The sequence below is a fragment of the Ambystoma mexicanum genome, chromosome 4p (genome assembly GCF_040938575.1).
Source record: "Ambystoma mexicanum isolate Mex_15411 chromosome 4p, UKY_AmexF1_1, whole genome shotgun sequence".
NCBI classification, from domain to species: Eukaryota; Metazoa; Chordata; class Amphibia; order Caudata; family Ambystomatidae; genus Ambystoma; species Ambystoma mexicanum.
In genome coordinates this window covers 1,012,454,135-1,012,469,311 of record NC_090927.1, presented here as the reverse complement: position 1 = coordinate 1,012,469,311, position 15,177 = coordinate 1,012,454,135, and the positions used below count along the sequence as shown (strand labels likewise).

At 45.6% G+C, this 15,177-nt stretch overlaps 1 protein-coding gene across 4 annotated transcripts in view; it reads left to right on the top strand.

The window, feature by feature from the left end:
• The window catches only part of HSF2 (heat shock transcription factor 2), a 1,113,385-nt gene that overhangs the window by 27,139 nt on the left and 1,071,069 nt on the right, over positions 1–15,177 (top strand). For 2 of the 4 annotated variants that reach the window (XM_069606599.1, XM_069606601.1), the window contains exon 2: positions 9,122–9,219. The exons of the other annotated variants lie outside the window; for them this stretch is intronic. In XM_069606599.1, coding sequence (XP_069462700.1) covers positions 9,139–9,219 — 81 coding nt within the window. In that variant the 5' untranslated portion in view covers positions 9,122–9,138. The remainder of the gene's footprint in view (positions 1–9,121; positions 9,220–15,177) is intronic. 4 annotated transcript variants of the gene reach the window in all.

Here is a 15,177-nt window from a genome sequence, read left to right as displayed (position 1 = left end):
TGTGCCCCTAGTGTATGTTTTTGGGCACCTGTGGGTGGCCCACAGAGCAGGGTATGGGCTGGTGGCAGCTCCATGCTGAATTTGACAGGTGCGCGGAGTATCCTCCATTTTGGGATACCCCGGCCCTGCCATTGGGATCAGTTGATTCCTGATGGAAAACAAGATGGCCCCGGTGGCCTCTTGCTTTCTATTACCCATTACCTTGTTTTCCCAAAGTCCTGGGAAGCCCTGACTCTGTCCCTTCCCCCTGACTGGCTGTTGGGTGGAAATGCCGTATATGGTGTTGTTGTGAAGGCCCGGCCAGACTAGCTGGAGCCTTCCCGGTGATGTATGTTGTGGGTACCTCCTGTGGGTGGGACCTGGGTGAACAGAGTGTGACGAATATGCATTCTGTGTTGTGGGTGTCTAGTATCTGGTGGTTGACAAAATGACTGAGACAACACTGCCTGAAACCGGTATGAATGCAGCTTGGAGTGTTGAATGGCTCGGTACTTGTCCCAATACACATAACTTGTTGTGAGTGTCTGGAAAGAAGTGAATGGCCTGAATACCTCGTGTGCCTGATTGGCTGCCTGCCTGCATGAATGCCCGTAGTTGTGATTGGATGCTTGAGTGTGACCCAGCGGAATGAATGAGAGATCAACAGTATATCTGCGGACCTCTCACTGCTAGGAATCGGGTTCAGAAGCTGAAGTCCACTACGACGAGTAACTGGAGTAACTGACACTTGACCTTCAAAGCCCTGCTGGACGAGGAGGAGTGCTGTGACTCTCATTCACAATCTGAAGGCTGGTGTGTTTCCAAGGACTGACCCAGAGAGGACCTGGTAAGGCACCCTCTTCCCGAGCTACGAGGGACCATCGTGCACAGCTGATCTTTGCCAACGCTCCCTTCGACAGGCTGCTGACCCAATACGGGGACTGCTGCGGAACTCCAAGGAAAAGCCCTCGGACTGTTGTCCACCACTGTCGACGACAGCCGTTGCCGACCGAAGCCGCCATGCTCCCGTTTGCCTAAGAACTTTCATTGATCATCGGACGCTCCCGTCTGCATCGTCACCCGCTGGAGAAGGCCTGACCGTCGACGCGCGAGGAGCAGCCACTGGTGGGTTTCCCGCCACCTAAAGACCACACAGACGCGGACGACTCGACGCCCTTGCTGGGCCACAGTTTTCATCTCTTTGCGGTCCAGAACTATCGTCACCGAGGTGCCCCGCACGCCTCTTCCTTGCAGGACGGCAACGCTCTGTCGTCGACGAGCACCGCTAGGAACGAAGCTGCCACTTCCCTGCCGTAGTTCACCCTGTTCACCATCAGACGTTCGACGACCCGTGATTCCTGCCTTAAAGGGAGGGCACTCAAGAAGGGCCGTCGATTCCCCGACACCGAACGCCAAGTTCCCCGACACCTCTCGACGATCCGTGGCTCCCGCCTGAAAGGGAGGCACTCAAGAAGGATCGGTTGACGCATCGTCGGCGGAGAACTCTACTCCACCAAGTACATTTGGGGGGGGGGTAAAACCTTAATAGGAAGAAGTGAGACTATTGAACATATGGACTGGGCTTGTGCTATATATCTTTATTTACAGGTTGCCCAGGTGGGGAAAGGGGGGGGGGGTCTCCACACAGAACTGTGTCTAGAGTACGGGGCCAGTATTCTGCCTACTGTTTCAACCATCTTGCGTTACTTCCTATCTCTATTGCTGGTTTCCTTGTTATTAATCTGCGTGACATTTTAACCGTACAGTTGATGCACTTTAATGAGATTTGATAACATTGGTGGTACCACTTTAGAATTGTATATATTTATCATTATTGACTTCCAAGTACAAAGTGCGTTATTGTGATCGTGTACATACCTTTGAATATTTATATAAAGACTGTGTTTTCAGTAATACAGTGTGTGGACATTCCTTTGTGGGGGTTCGGGGACTACACTGTACTTAAGAACCAGTCTGCATCACCTCTTGAGAAGCTAGGCCTTGATTGCTCGTCCATTGCTACCGTGATAGAGAATCTTGGCTGGGGTCTTCTGTGCCTCTCCTCTACCATATAGAGAGCGTAAGTACAGACACCCCCTACCAGTCTTTACAGTAATGGCATTCTAATATCTATTATATTCAAATAGGCAATTGCTAACTTTTATAGAGCATATAATAAGACATAATACTTATCTCAGTATGGCAGCAAAAAAAAGAGGAATGGACCTAGGGGGGAATAGTGTTTATACCCCGATCTAGCCACTGATTTGGTGCAAGGGTAGAGGTCTTGACTACAAAGGCCTCAGGATTATGGGAAGCGTGGTTTCTAGAGCCCAGTTTGAATTTTGTTGAAGTACGAAACTTGTAACTTGATTTGTTTTTTTCCAAGTAACATGTAAGAAAAACGAAAACATAAAGTTAATGTTAAAGTTTTAAAATGCTGATATGGCAGTATTAAAGAAAGTATAAAGCATAATGCGAGCCTCCTGTCTTGTCATAGAATTTTGACTTCAGGAAACCAGTGTAAACCAGTGTATTGTAAGATTGCCCTCCAGCATCAAAGAAGGAACAATTAATTGTTTAATTTGTGAGAGACATATTTGGGAAAATATAAAGGGATGTTTCCTTTCAATAGATAGTCGACAGTACTGTGTATTTTTCAAAAAAAGGTATGCAAGCATTTTGATGGGGTTTAGATTTAATTTGCTGCCAACAAAAGAAGTTAAGGGGCCTGTGAGAATGGCCCTTGTCATGCAAGAATATGCTGCCTACTATGCAATGATCATTGCGTCACCTATATACGGAATGCCAAAATCTGAATGCATTATGATTGTTATACTTTGGTATAATCGTACATACTTTCACTAGATTAAGGAATGACATTTTTTTGGGAAAAATTAATGGTAGGGAAGCTAATTTCGCTTGGGATTTGTGGCAAGTTTCTGCTATACACTTCTTAGTAAATATTTTTAGATTAACCATTGAATGTCTAGGTTTAATGTCTAACCCAGTTTTGTTGTATCGATTGTATACTATTTTAATAGTTCGGTGGGATTTAAATACTTTGGGAATGATAGATTTTACTTTTAATATTTATGAAATGTTTCGGTAAGTGCAAACGTTGTATTAAATAACCACCAATACAAACCCTTAACTATCGCCCCAATGTTAGTCCCCCCAACCCCCCTCATTGTCAAATCTTTAATATGTACCCCTTTGAGATTCAACTGCCACTTGATGGCTGGTCCCATTCTTGTTTACTTCACACTAAGGCCTCTATTTACTAGTCTGGCAGCCACGCAGCAACCACCAGAGTGATGGTTCTGCCGGAAGCTGAACGAAATAAAGGTAGTCCAATCTGTCCCGCAGAAGTGCTTCTGGCAGGTGGTCGCCTATGATGCCTGATGGTGCTGAAGGCAAGGACTTGGTGAGCCTCGGGGTTCCCACTGCTAGTTCGAATCATAGAAGTTCCCTGGGCATTCGGTGGGTGGACAAGACTAACCAAGAGGAGACATTGGCAGTAGCAATCTTGCAACTGCTTTCTCCCGTCAACCCACCTGTACATTAAGCAGTGGTATCCATTTTTGATTTGAGGATGGGTTTGGGGCGAGATCTTCGTACAGCTATGCTGGCAGAGGCTCTACCTCCAAATTGAGTGAAGTTGAAGCCTGGTAATGTGTTGGAAAGCTGCATTACTTTTACATCCTCCTTCCGCACCCATCTCTGAACAGGAACCATTCTCAAGCTAGAATCTAACTCCTATTCTCCTTGGGCATATGTATTGCTTGCCAAGAGTGGACGGACAGTTATTTATCAGCAGTACACTTGCAGAACAAATACTTTGAACGCAGGTAGACGAAGCAATGACTTACAACCACACACACAATTAGAGGATAATGAGCACTTATACGGCTATTTATTCATAGTTAAACATACATAAGCAATGAGTGATAACACCGAAATGAATCACAGAAAATATGGTAAATTAGCAAGAATACATCACCATGGGCGTACTGAATTCCTCATCTCGCCAGAAGCGGCTGTAAGACCCCGGAAACAGCCAGGCCAAGCGCACAACAACCCACTGGGATTTCGGAACAAGGCGTCTCCCCTCCGACTGAGGTCTTTGTGCTTTTCCCACCTGATCTTTCCAGAGCTCTGCATATATGCCCTCCTACAAAGGGGAGGTAATTTCTCGAACCTTCTGGCATTAGCGCTTGCGCATTGATGAGTGACCGTGATTGCCGGCCGGGTCAACCGACAGTAACCCCCAAGGAGCAAAACGCTCCCCTCTTCTAAAGCACCATGGAAAACAATTCCATAACTCAGCTTGAAACTTCGGCGCAGGCATGGCAAGCCATAAAAAACCTTATCGGGTAGCAGCCGGCACCTGTGGATCCTAGCTTTCCCAGCGCTGTGTCCTTGGCTGAGGCATGCATTCCAGTCTCTGCAACGAATAACGTTGAAAACATGTTTTCAGCAAGTGCTGCTTCCACTGAGGAATGGAATAAATATCCATTATGTCTGAGTGCTCCCAGAATGCACTGCGCGCCAGTGCCATGTTTTAGCTCAAGCATCACAATCCACCCTTGGATATTTACTTTCCATAGCCCAGTGGTAGAGGAGTCGGTCTTTGAAACTGACGAAACATCAGAACAAAGTTAGGAATACATTGAATACACAACAACTAACTATTATGATCGCTAATATAATACATATGCAAGCAAAGGCATATCGCAGTGTACCCTCAATATCAGGAATCCATGAAAATAACCAATCCCACCAATTCCCAGTATGATCTTTGGACATTTGGGAAATGAGGTCCCTTAAACCTCGACTATGACTTTCAATGGATCGTGAGTGGTCACTTAGATTGAAACAACACATACTTTCAACTGCGTTACAACCCAAATTATGTTTCAGTTATAGATAATCAACAGCAGCCCTGTTTTGCAAAGCTGCTTTTCTAACAACTTTGCTACCAAGAAGCAACTCTTCTAACGCTTGGTAAGTATGAATACGTCCTTTTACTACTAAACACGCTAATTTAAAGATTTATAACCTCCAGCAGCTAAACCCCAAACTCTCACCAATGAAAGGGTTAGTGCTAGAACCTCAGTCTCTGAAAGCAAATGCACATGTGAATCACAATCTGGGGATAAACCCACAGATTCGAAAGTTGACCTTTTGCTTCGGAATATTGCTGGATGTAAAGGGAACATCATTAGTCCTAACCGAGTTAAGGCACATGGACCTCCGGAAATGTTAGCCGGAATGTAAGTGTATGTGATGTTGCCACATGAAAGAGCCATCCTGTTGGAAGTTTCACATGATTTAGATGACTGGCAGCTATTACTGTATGATTGTAAGACATAGTATTGTTCACACTGGTACATGTGCTTGGAACTCGTGAACATAATCTTTTCTCAGATACAGTTTGATTTCCATTTTTCGTTAAATTCAGCTGTTGGCATTTGCCAATTTCACTCGGTCGACAGGTCATAAAATACCAGACATCTCCTTGAGTCAAGTTGTTAGTTCTAATATGTGTCAGGTTTCTCCATTTGCGATATGTTTCTTGGAAAAATCTGCAGTACTCGTAGACGGAAAAGGATTGTCTAACATCAGAATCTTGAACTGCAGAATCATTGTGCATGACGCCGAAAATATGCCTTAAGATTGGATCCGGCGTTGGCACTGCTACTAAATAGGTAGTCAGCAAAGCGTCTGCATGATGCACGTCAGTAAGGCAAAAGTGCGTAATTTTTCAGTGCCTGTCGTGCCTAATATGTCCACATATTCTCCGTTTGGGTAATCATCGGGGAATATGTTCGCCGCCCTAAAGACATCTCTTGCATAGCTGGCATCAACGTTGTTCGCGCTTGCACCTGACATGTTTGCCGCATTCCAGAAATCCATTTCTTCGGTCTGGCTGGCTTTTCGGCATCGGCATAGGGCTGCATTCGGACATTATTGCTCATCATCGGTTTCCCATGGATCGCTGCACAGATGTGCCATTTCTCATTGGTAGCAGCATGCCGTTTGACTCTCCCAAACGGAGTCCATTTAGTCCCCAATTACACCAGCCAGACACAGGATGTACAAGGCAAACCCAGAAAAAAATATATCAGTGTTGAAAATCACTCTCTTAGGTAACATTTGTCTGCGGGCACATACTGCTATTTTTCTTTGCCGGGTTCCATTACTAAGACTACCTGGTCTTTGCCTGATGCAATAACATCTGCAGGCACCGGTGGGCCACTTGGTCTTTCGACCCACACCTTTGCACCCGGTACCATGCTGTCTGAAGAGCCAAAAAAACGATTCCCACGAGTAGTTAATACTGTTGGAGGCTCCCCCTTTTTGATCATAGACCACTTAACAGGAACAATAATCAATATGGCCACTCAATCACCCTTATGAATTGGTAACACCTGGACCCCACCATTCATTAAGATGACTTTGATCTCGCCTTGGTAATCGGCGTCACTGACCCCTCCCAGCACTTCAACTCCCTTCAATGCTAAGCCAGATCTAGGGCCAATCCATCCCATATGCTCTGGAGGAATCTGTACCCCAATTCCTGTTTCAATCACAACAATCCCTCTCGGGTCTAATCTCATTTCTTCATGAGAATGCAAGTCTACCCCTGTTGACTCTGGAGTCGCCCGATAGGGAGCTAAAGAACCCGAGGTAATTTCCCAATACAATAGAGTCTCTCTAACTGAATTGGGTTGAATCTGTAAAGCAGGAGTCATTAGTCGCAATAATGGAGTCTCATGGTTATTCACAGGCCTATTGTTTAGCACTTGCACTGCATCAAACACACGATCACGCCAGCCTGCCAAACTGCCATCTCCAGATTTATGCAGCTGTTCTTTCAACAACCTATTGATCCTTTCAATTAAACCTGACACTTCGGGTGTAATATGGTAGAGCCACTCGATACTCTTTTCCTGACAATATTCCTGAATTAATTTGCCTTTGAAGTCTGACCCCTTGTCACTTTGAATTTGCAAAGGCACTGAGTAATGCAACGTGATCTGATCTAACAACTTAATGGTGTTCAGTTGTGTAGCACGTCATATATCCAGAGTATGTATCCACAATGGTGCATGCTTACTGACAGCCTTTGCTGATTGGCAGAGGACCAATGTAATCCATCTGCCAAATTTGACCTGGTAACTTTCCTCTTCGCAACGTGCTCTGGACAATCTAAGGATAGGCCTATGCTGTTGGTGTTGGCACACCAGACATTGCAAAATAATTGTTTTCACTACCTCTAAGGTAATATTGATTCCTCGAGCTTGTGCCCACCTGATAGTAGCTTTTTCTCCAAGGTGCCCACATTTCTGGTGAGCCCACTTGGCCAAACCCTCCAAATTGTCTTCCTGAGCCTCCGCATCCACAGATGAAATCTTGGTGTGCTCATCTGCAACAGAATTAAACCAACGTTCCAATGAATCTGTAGCACAATGCACATCCACATGATACACAGTGACTTCACTTTGTGATAACATCTCTGCAATATCTTGCCACAGTTCTTTACCCCACAACTCTTTTGAATGAATCTTCCACCCATTCTTTTGCCAGGTTGTCAGCCACACCGCCAACCCTCCAGTGTCATTTACTTAATCCAGTGTCCCTGCAGTCTCATGTATGTAGGGATGACATGTAGACCCATCAAAAAGCGAATACAGGAGTATGTCTGTATCAGGACTAAACGTGAGAATGCACCCCTTGTAGCACACTTCCTCCAAAAAGGACATAATGCACATGAGCTCCAATGGAACATCATAGAAAGAGTTAAATGTCCTAGGAGAGGGGGGGACATAGCAAGTATGCTTCTGAGAAGGGAACAGAATTGGATATTTCGCCTCAGGACAGATAAGAAGGGCCTTAATGCGTCCATCCGATGGCAGACCCTTGCAGTAGTGGATTGATAAAGGGTCTATCCCTGGTATACATCCACGTATTTCAGAGCTGCCCTCATTGATACATATTTTCTCTCCTCCAAGTTGATCTATAATCTCTGCTAGGATTTGCATTCTTTTGTGCTCCAGGGTGGATCTATAGACGAGTAGAGCATCACTTTCTTTACTGGCTAGGGCCGCACATCCATCTAGCCCTACCACAGACAGAGCAACAACCAGAGGCCTAGAGTCCCTATTACAATCATGAAAATAGCTCAGTGCTCTGTCTGAGGTCTCACCCTCACCAGTAATGGGGCGCGATTGAGTACAACAAATTTACTCTACCATAGATGCTGGATTAGAACCAGGGGCAGACCTAAATGCACAGAGTATATCCAATCTAACATATTGAGTGCATTTGGTATGTGTAATATAGTCAACATAATCAGTGGATTCACTGTGTGCAACCATTTCCGATGCCCGTAATATTTTGAACATCAGAGATAATGGTGTATGAGCGTGGGGCATTGGGCAGGATGTGCCTGACTGGCCTGACCACTGTCCAAAACCTCTGTAATGCACAGCATAGTGACTGACGCCGTTTCCGGACGTGCCGTCACGTATACGCATCACGTGACTGGCCCACGTGATCATCGGTTTCTTTTTGTAGCGTAGTCACGGTTCGGGCACTGAGTGTTCTGTTTCCCTTGAGACTTGATGCCGAGCGGCCTTTCTCCGTGTGTTGTACCATCCTCAAGTAAGTTCATACGCCTACTTGGACACTTTTTGGCATATGTACTTTGGCCCGCTCTCTCATAGCTCGTGCTATATGACCTAAGGAGTCCCTCTTTACTATGATGTGTAGCGAGATAGATTTTACCTCCGTGCACTCCTCTTACCAACACGGCATCCACCAATATGATGGGGGGTGGGGGAATACGTAATGGATAATCTAGTCTCATGTTTCTATCTTTTCCACACATGGTAGTGCCTCTTTGAAGTTTTCTTGAAGGAGCTTTTCTGAAGCAGTTTGATCTATGTACTACTAGCCATGTAGTGATAACGGTGTGTTTACTTTGGGCATATAGACATAGCCCAATTGGCATAGTATTCCATTGATTTGACAGCTTTAATGATCAGAACATGGTGCACACCTTTTATTACATAATAAATATATGCAGTATGTCACCTATGACATCGAGTGACATACCGTCTCTCTCTTTATACAGCAGCAGATACCTGTTACATGGTGCATGGACAACGTAATACAAAATCTGTTCTCCTTTATACTATCTGGACCTTGGGGCTTGGCCTGGAACAACGGAAGGTCAGTGTCCCTGGATGACATTAGTGCATGCTGGACAGTGCACCTTAATTAGGGGTTGCCCAGCAATACTTTGTTTTCCCACAAACCTCATTGAATGTTCTTTAACAAATGTGTGTACTGGGTCTATGTTTCATTGAAAACCGTAACTAAAAGAAAGGCACTAAATGCACTGCTATTTCTTTACCAATTAGCTTGGAGCTGCAGCAGGAGTAGGGACCTAGGACTGTTTTCTCTGTCCTTAGGTTTATTCTTGAGCTTTCCAGTCCTTGGCAATTGAAGTGGGGTAAAGTATATCTCACTTTTGTGTTCTGGACACTGAATTACTATGTGTACCGGACAATTCTATAGACTGTCCTGATGAGTGGTCAATTCCACACCTGTACCACTGAAACCGGTAGACAGTGGTTGTTACTGAGTTGGGATATATTAATCCTGCCGTCACTCTGAACAACCTTTTATCCTTCCCATGCTCGGGCCTATGTTAAAGTACTAAGGACAGTAAGCGTGGATGTGTGTTCTTGTCTTCAATTTTGGTTTTTTCCCAAACGGGGTCTGCCACTCTTTGCCATTTTTCCCATGCTGGGTATTTAGACCTCTGTCTTTGTTTTTAACCAAAGTCTCCCTAGTTTAAGTCAGCTAGTATATGGGATATTAAATGATTATGTACTCAAAAATAGAAAGCTGAACTGATGCCATGGGTGTTTCTTTTTTAAATACTTCTTTTCATGTATGCATATACATGAATATGAGTGGCGATGGACAAATAGGGTTGAAAAAGATTGTAAATGTTCAAAAATAATTTCGCTTTACCTTCTTATTCTGTCCCTTGTAGATAAGCGGCCCACCAGCGCATTATAGACCTAGATCGGGATGAGGAAGGTGTAGCTAGAAAATCAAACTATCCTTCCATCCAGATACAATCACCATCATGATAAACCACAAAGTCTTCTGAGGCAGCGTCTTTGAAAGTCCACATCCATGGGGTGGGGGGGGAGAATATGGCTTTACTCTTGCAAGTAGCAGTTGTGGCACGTCAGCAGAATTGCAGCAAAGCAACCATAACCCTTCTGAGGGGCCTTGCATGGCGAGGGGGGGGAGGGGTCAACAGACCACAGAACGTGCAACAGACGAGTCAAACAATGATGGAACTTCAAGGGTCTTCTACTTAGACCATACTTGTCACACCAATAGGCAATCAAATTACCAAACAAACAGTATAAGGGAGACTTCAAACCCGTCATCCGGCATCTTCATCAGGTAGTTTCTCTGCCGGGATGGATTTCAATAGTTTCTCTTTCCCTTCCACATCCCAACGGAGATACTCCTGCCCATTCCAAGTCACCCTGAGTTTAGCTGGATGTAGAAGGCCTGCTTCAACCCCACGTTCCAACAAGGCTTTATTCACGACTTTCAGAGCTCTTCTTTTTTGGTCAGTGGCTGAGGAGAGGTCTTGAAAGAGGAGGATTTTATGATTGTGGAATTCCTGTGTCTCCTCGGCCGCTGCCGCCTTCAAGATCCTCTCCCTGTCACTGGCATTACTCAGGCGCACTAGTAATGTAGGGCCCACCACTGGCGATAATTTCGCTTTTGTGCCTGCTGTTTTAAGCTTGTAACATTTATCGACATATATGTGATCTTCTTCCACGTTCAGCTCCAGCTGCTACAGGAGCCAAGACGCTACAAAACCTATTGGATTCTCTCCCGCTGCGCCCATAGCAAGACCAATGACGTGCATCGCATTTTCTTTTTTTATTTTTTTTTTTATCAACTTTATTTTCATTTTTACTTAAGACAATAATTGGCCTTTAGTTACAGCATGTGTTGTACACATTATAACCCATATGAACCCTTTATTCAACATACTTGAACTTTTGTCATTAAGACTAGTATTGTCTTCAAACATTTCCCCCAAACCCTCACCCACCCTTCCCGCCCCCTTTCCTTATTATTATTCGAACCATTCTAAACCATGGTTGTAACCAGAGCAGTTTCATGAGCCCACTCCTCCTCCATGTCCTCTGCTGTTTTTAGCTAATATGGATGTTTCTCAGAATCCTGGGTTTAAAGAATTGAGCCTCACTCTCCCCCACATAGTCCTGAAGTGGATCCCATATGGCCAAGAATTTCAAATACGTCCCTGATTTTGTGGCACAGATGTTCTCCATTGCCATAACTCCCCACACTTTCACCCACCACCATGGGGCTGTAGGGCCTTCCACTGTCTTCCATCGTTGGGCCACTGTCATCCTTGCTGCAGCCAGTAGGTGGGTAATGAGGGCTGCTCTGTTCCCTGAGGCTGCATATATCCCTTCTGTCACTGCCTCCAACAGGATGACTTTCGGGGACCATGGTAGGTCTGCGCCCGTTATGTCTCTGATTAGGCTCAGTATTTCTTTCCAGTACACACTTCTCCTTGGGCATGACCACTACATGTGGAACCAAGTAACCTCTTTCTCTCCACACTGACGCCAACATTCTGGGGGATACGTGGGATTCATTTTATGTATTCTACTTGGGGGAAAATACCAGCGATAACATAATTTGTATGCAGATTCTTTAATTGCCGTGGATTTGGATAATTTGTGAGCCCTCCTCCAGATTTGACTCCATTCTTCCTGTGTGATCTCCTCCCCTATGTCCCGCTCCCAGTCCTTCATATATTGGAGGGTATCATCTATTTGCGCTTTGTCTAGTAGCTTGTACAGTCTGGTAATCCCTCTTTCATGTGTCCCCTCCCGTATTGTGAGTTCTAGGCCTACTGAGGGTCGTAACCCAGCCCTTTTTACCTCTGGGTGTGAGATCCAGTGACGCAATTCTATATATTTAAATCTGTGATGTTCGGTAATGCAGAATCTTTGTTTGCATGTTTCGAAGGAAAGTGGGGCATCATCCTGATACATATCTTTTAGGGACACTGTGTCAGCTTCCCTCCAATCTTCCCAGAACATTTTATGAAGCCCAGGCGAAAAGTCTGGATTATGCCCGATACGGGACAGAGGGTCCAGGCCTTGTTTGACCACCCTGCCACGGATAGCCTTATCCCAGGTGTATAGAGTAGTTTTTGTGGCCTCTAGTAGGATACCTCCCCTCTCTCAAGCTTTTGGCTTTAGGAATGGTAGCATACCCAATGGGATGTCTGTCGCAGTCTGTTCTATTTCCCTCCACCCCGGAAGGGTGTCTCTGCCCGTCCATTTCAGTGCTGGTGTCAGTTGAGCTGCTAAAACGTATCTCCCTATATCCGGAGCTCCCAGCCCCCCCAGAAGTGTGGGGCGCATCATGATCTTTTTTTGGATTCTCGGCTTCTTATTCCTCCAAATAAATTTAAACACGGCCTTCTGGAGTTCCTGAATCAGTTTTTGGGGGGGGGGGGAAATCACCACCGGGGTTGAGCTTACAACATACAGTAGTTTGGGTAACAAGGTCATTTTTATCGCTGCTATCCTAGCAAACCATGATAATTCCTGAGCGTCCCACCTCTGCAGGTCTTCCTGCAGGCGCTTCCATAGAGGTGTAATGTTGGCTTTGAGCAGGTTCTTTATGGATCTAGTGATATGGATCCCTAAATATTCCAGCGACTGCTTTTCCCACTGTAGGGGATACCGTTCCTTCAGGTGTGCTATGTCCCCCGCTACCTTCGGTTATGTTCAGCGCTTTGGATTTTGAATAGTTTATTGTGAACCCTGATGTCTTTTCGAACTTCTGCAGTTCTTTAGTTATTCTGGGTAACGTGTGCTTTGAGTCTGCCATGTAAAGCAGGTTATAATCTGCATATAGGGCTATCTTATTTTGGATCTCCCCAGTTTGCACCCCTATAATTCCCGGGTCTTCACTAATTCTGTAGGCAAATGGCTCCATTGCCATGGCGAATATGAGAGGGGAGAGAGGGCACCCTTGCCGAGTACCTCTCTGGATATTGATTCTTTCTGAGGAGTAGCCGTTCACCATTCGATGCGTAGATGGATGCTGGTAATTTGCCAAAACCATCTTGGTGAATGTCGTCCCACAGCCAAAACCCTCTAGTACCAGTCTTAAGTACTCCCAGTCTATGCTGTCGAATGCTCGTGTGGTGTCAAGCGCAGCAATGGCAAATTTCTGGACCCCCCTCCGAAACCCCAATCTATGATGTCAATTACGCGCCTGACGTTATCCTGAGTGTGTCTCCCCCGTACAAAGCCTGCCTGGTCTGCGTGTATTATCTCTGGCAATACGGTCGCCAACCGATTCGCCAGTATTTTTGCATACAGTTTTGCGTCAGTATGGAGGAGAGCTATGGGGCGGTATCTGGAGCATTCTACCGGGTCTTTCCCGGGCTTTAGGGGTAAAATCGTGACCGAGTGTCCCAGATCCTTGGAAACTGCTCCCCTCTCCCTGATTAGGTTGAAAAGGCGAGTAAGGGGGGGTTGCCAGCTGCGTCTGGAACATTTTGTAGAACCCATTTCCTAAGCCATCTGGGCCAGGTGCCTTTCCCCTAGGTAGCGCTGCTATCGCATCACCCACTTCCTGTATAGTGAAAGGGGCCCCCAATATTTCTTTTTACTGTTCCGATATCTGTGGCAGTTTTATGGCCGACAAATAGGACACTTGTTCTGCTGCATTCAGGTTCTCGCTAGTCAGCCGTTTTTTGTGAAAGTGGACCATCATTTCTAGTTTCTCCTCATCTCCCGTTTGAAGTTCGCCACTACTATTTCTTAACCGGGTAATATGATTGCGCGCCTTCTGTTTGCGTAATTTGGCTGTCAAGAATTTGCTTGCTTTCCCACCGTGTATGTAATATGATTGTTTAGTTTTTAGCATTAGTTGCGCTGTTCTATCCGCCATATGGTTTTCTAGTTTGGCTCTGGCCTTTTTAAGGTCCCGCCAGGCTCTGGGCGTCTGACGGATCTTATGGCGCTTTTCAGCATTTCCTACCTCTTCTTCTAATTTACGTGTTATAAGGGCTTTCCCCCTGTAGTATTGCGTTGCTTGTGCTATAAATTCCCCTCTAATTACTGCTTTCCCCGCGTCCCACACCACCCTCCAGTCCACCTCCCATTGTCCTTCTCCAGGAAGTAATTTCTTATGACTTCTTCCATGTGTGCCCTAAGCGCCATATCCCTCAGAATGGTTTCATTTAACCTCCATTGTGGGCGGGGCCTATTCATTGTCCTCTGCAATTCTATTCACCACTGGGGCATGATCTGAGAGATATTGGACCCCAATTTCTATTTTCTTGACATAGGGGATTAAAGTGGAGGACACCAGGATCATGTCAATTCTAGAGTACCCCCTGTGAACCGCTGAGTAATGTGTGTATTCCCGGCTTTCCGGGTGGAAGAACTGCCACGTTTCTATCACCTCCAAGTCTCTGAAGAGTTTTCCCAGACCCTGTCTGTTTCGCTGGTCTGCAGCCGTCAGGGGGGAGGGTGGGAGAGTGTTTTATCTAGTTTTGGGTCCATCACACAGTTAAAGACTCCTCCTATTATCACTCTACCCTCACACCATCCTCCCACCTTCTGGCGTAGTTTGGGAATTTACTGGTCCTGTTTTTCATTGGGGACATACACAGCTAGAATAGTATACATTTGGCTATTGACGGTACCCTTCACACCCAAGTATCTACCTTCCTGATCCTTCATTATGTGTCGTTTGTGGAAGCCTAAGTCACTGCTGCACAGTATTGCCACCCCTTTTGTTTTAGTCTGGCTTGAGGCGAAAAACTGAATAGGGTATGTTCTATTACGCATCCTTTTCTCATCTCGCTGGAGCAAGTGTGTCTCCTGTAGGATCGCTATTTTCGTTTGCATGGCTTCCAGCCTGCCTAGGTTGATCGTCTTTTAGCGGGAGTGTTTAGGCCCTGGACATTAATCGAGACAATGTTCACTTCGTCCATTGCTCCCTCAGTGAAGAGTCTATGCATATTGGACCCCATATTCTGCTACTGTACTTTTCTCTGTCTGATTTCCTACTGTTATTACACAG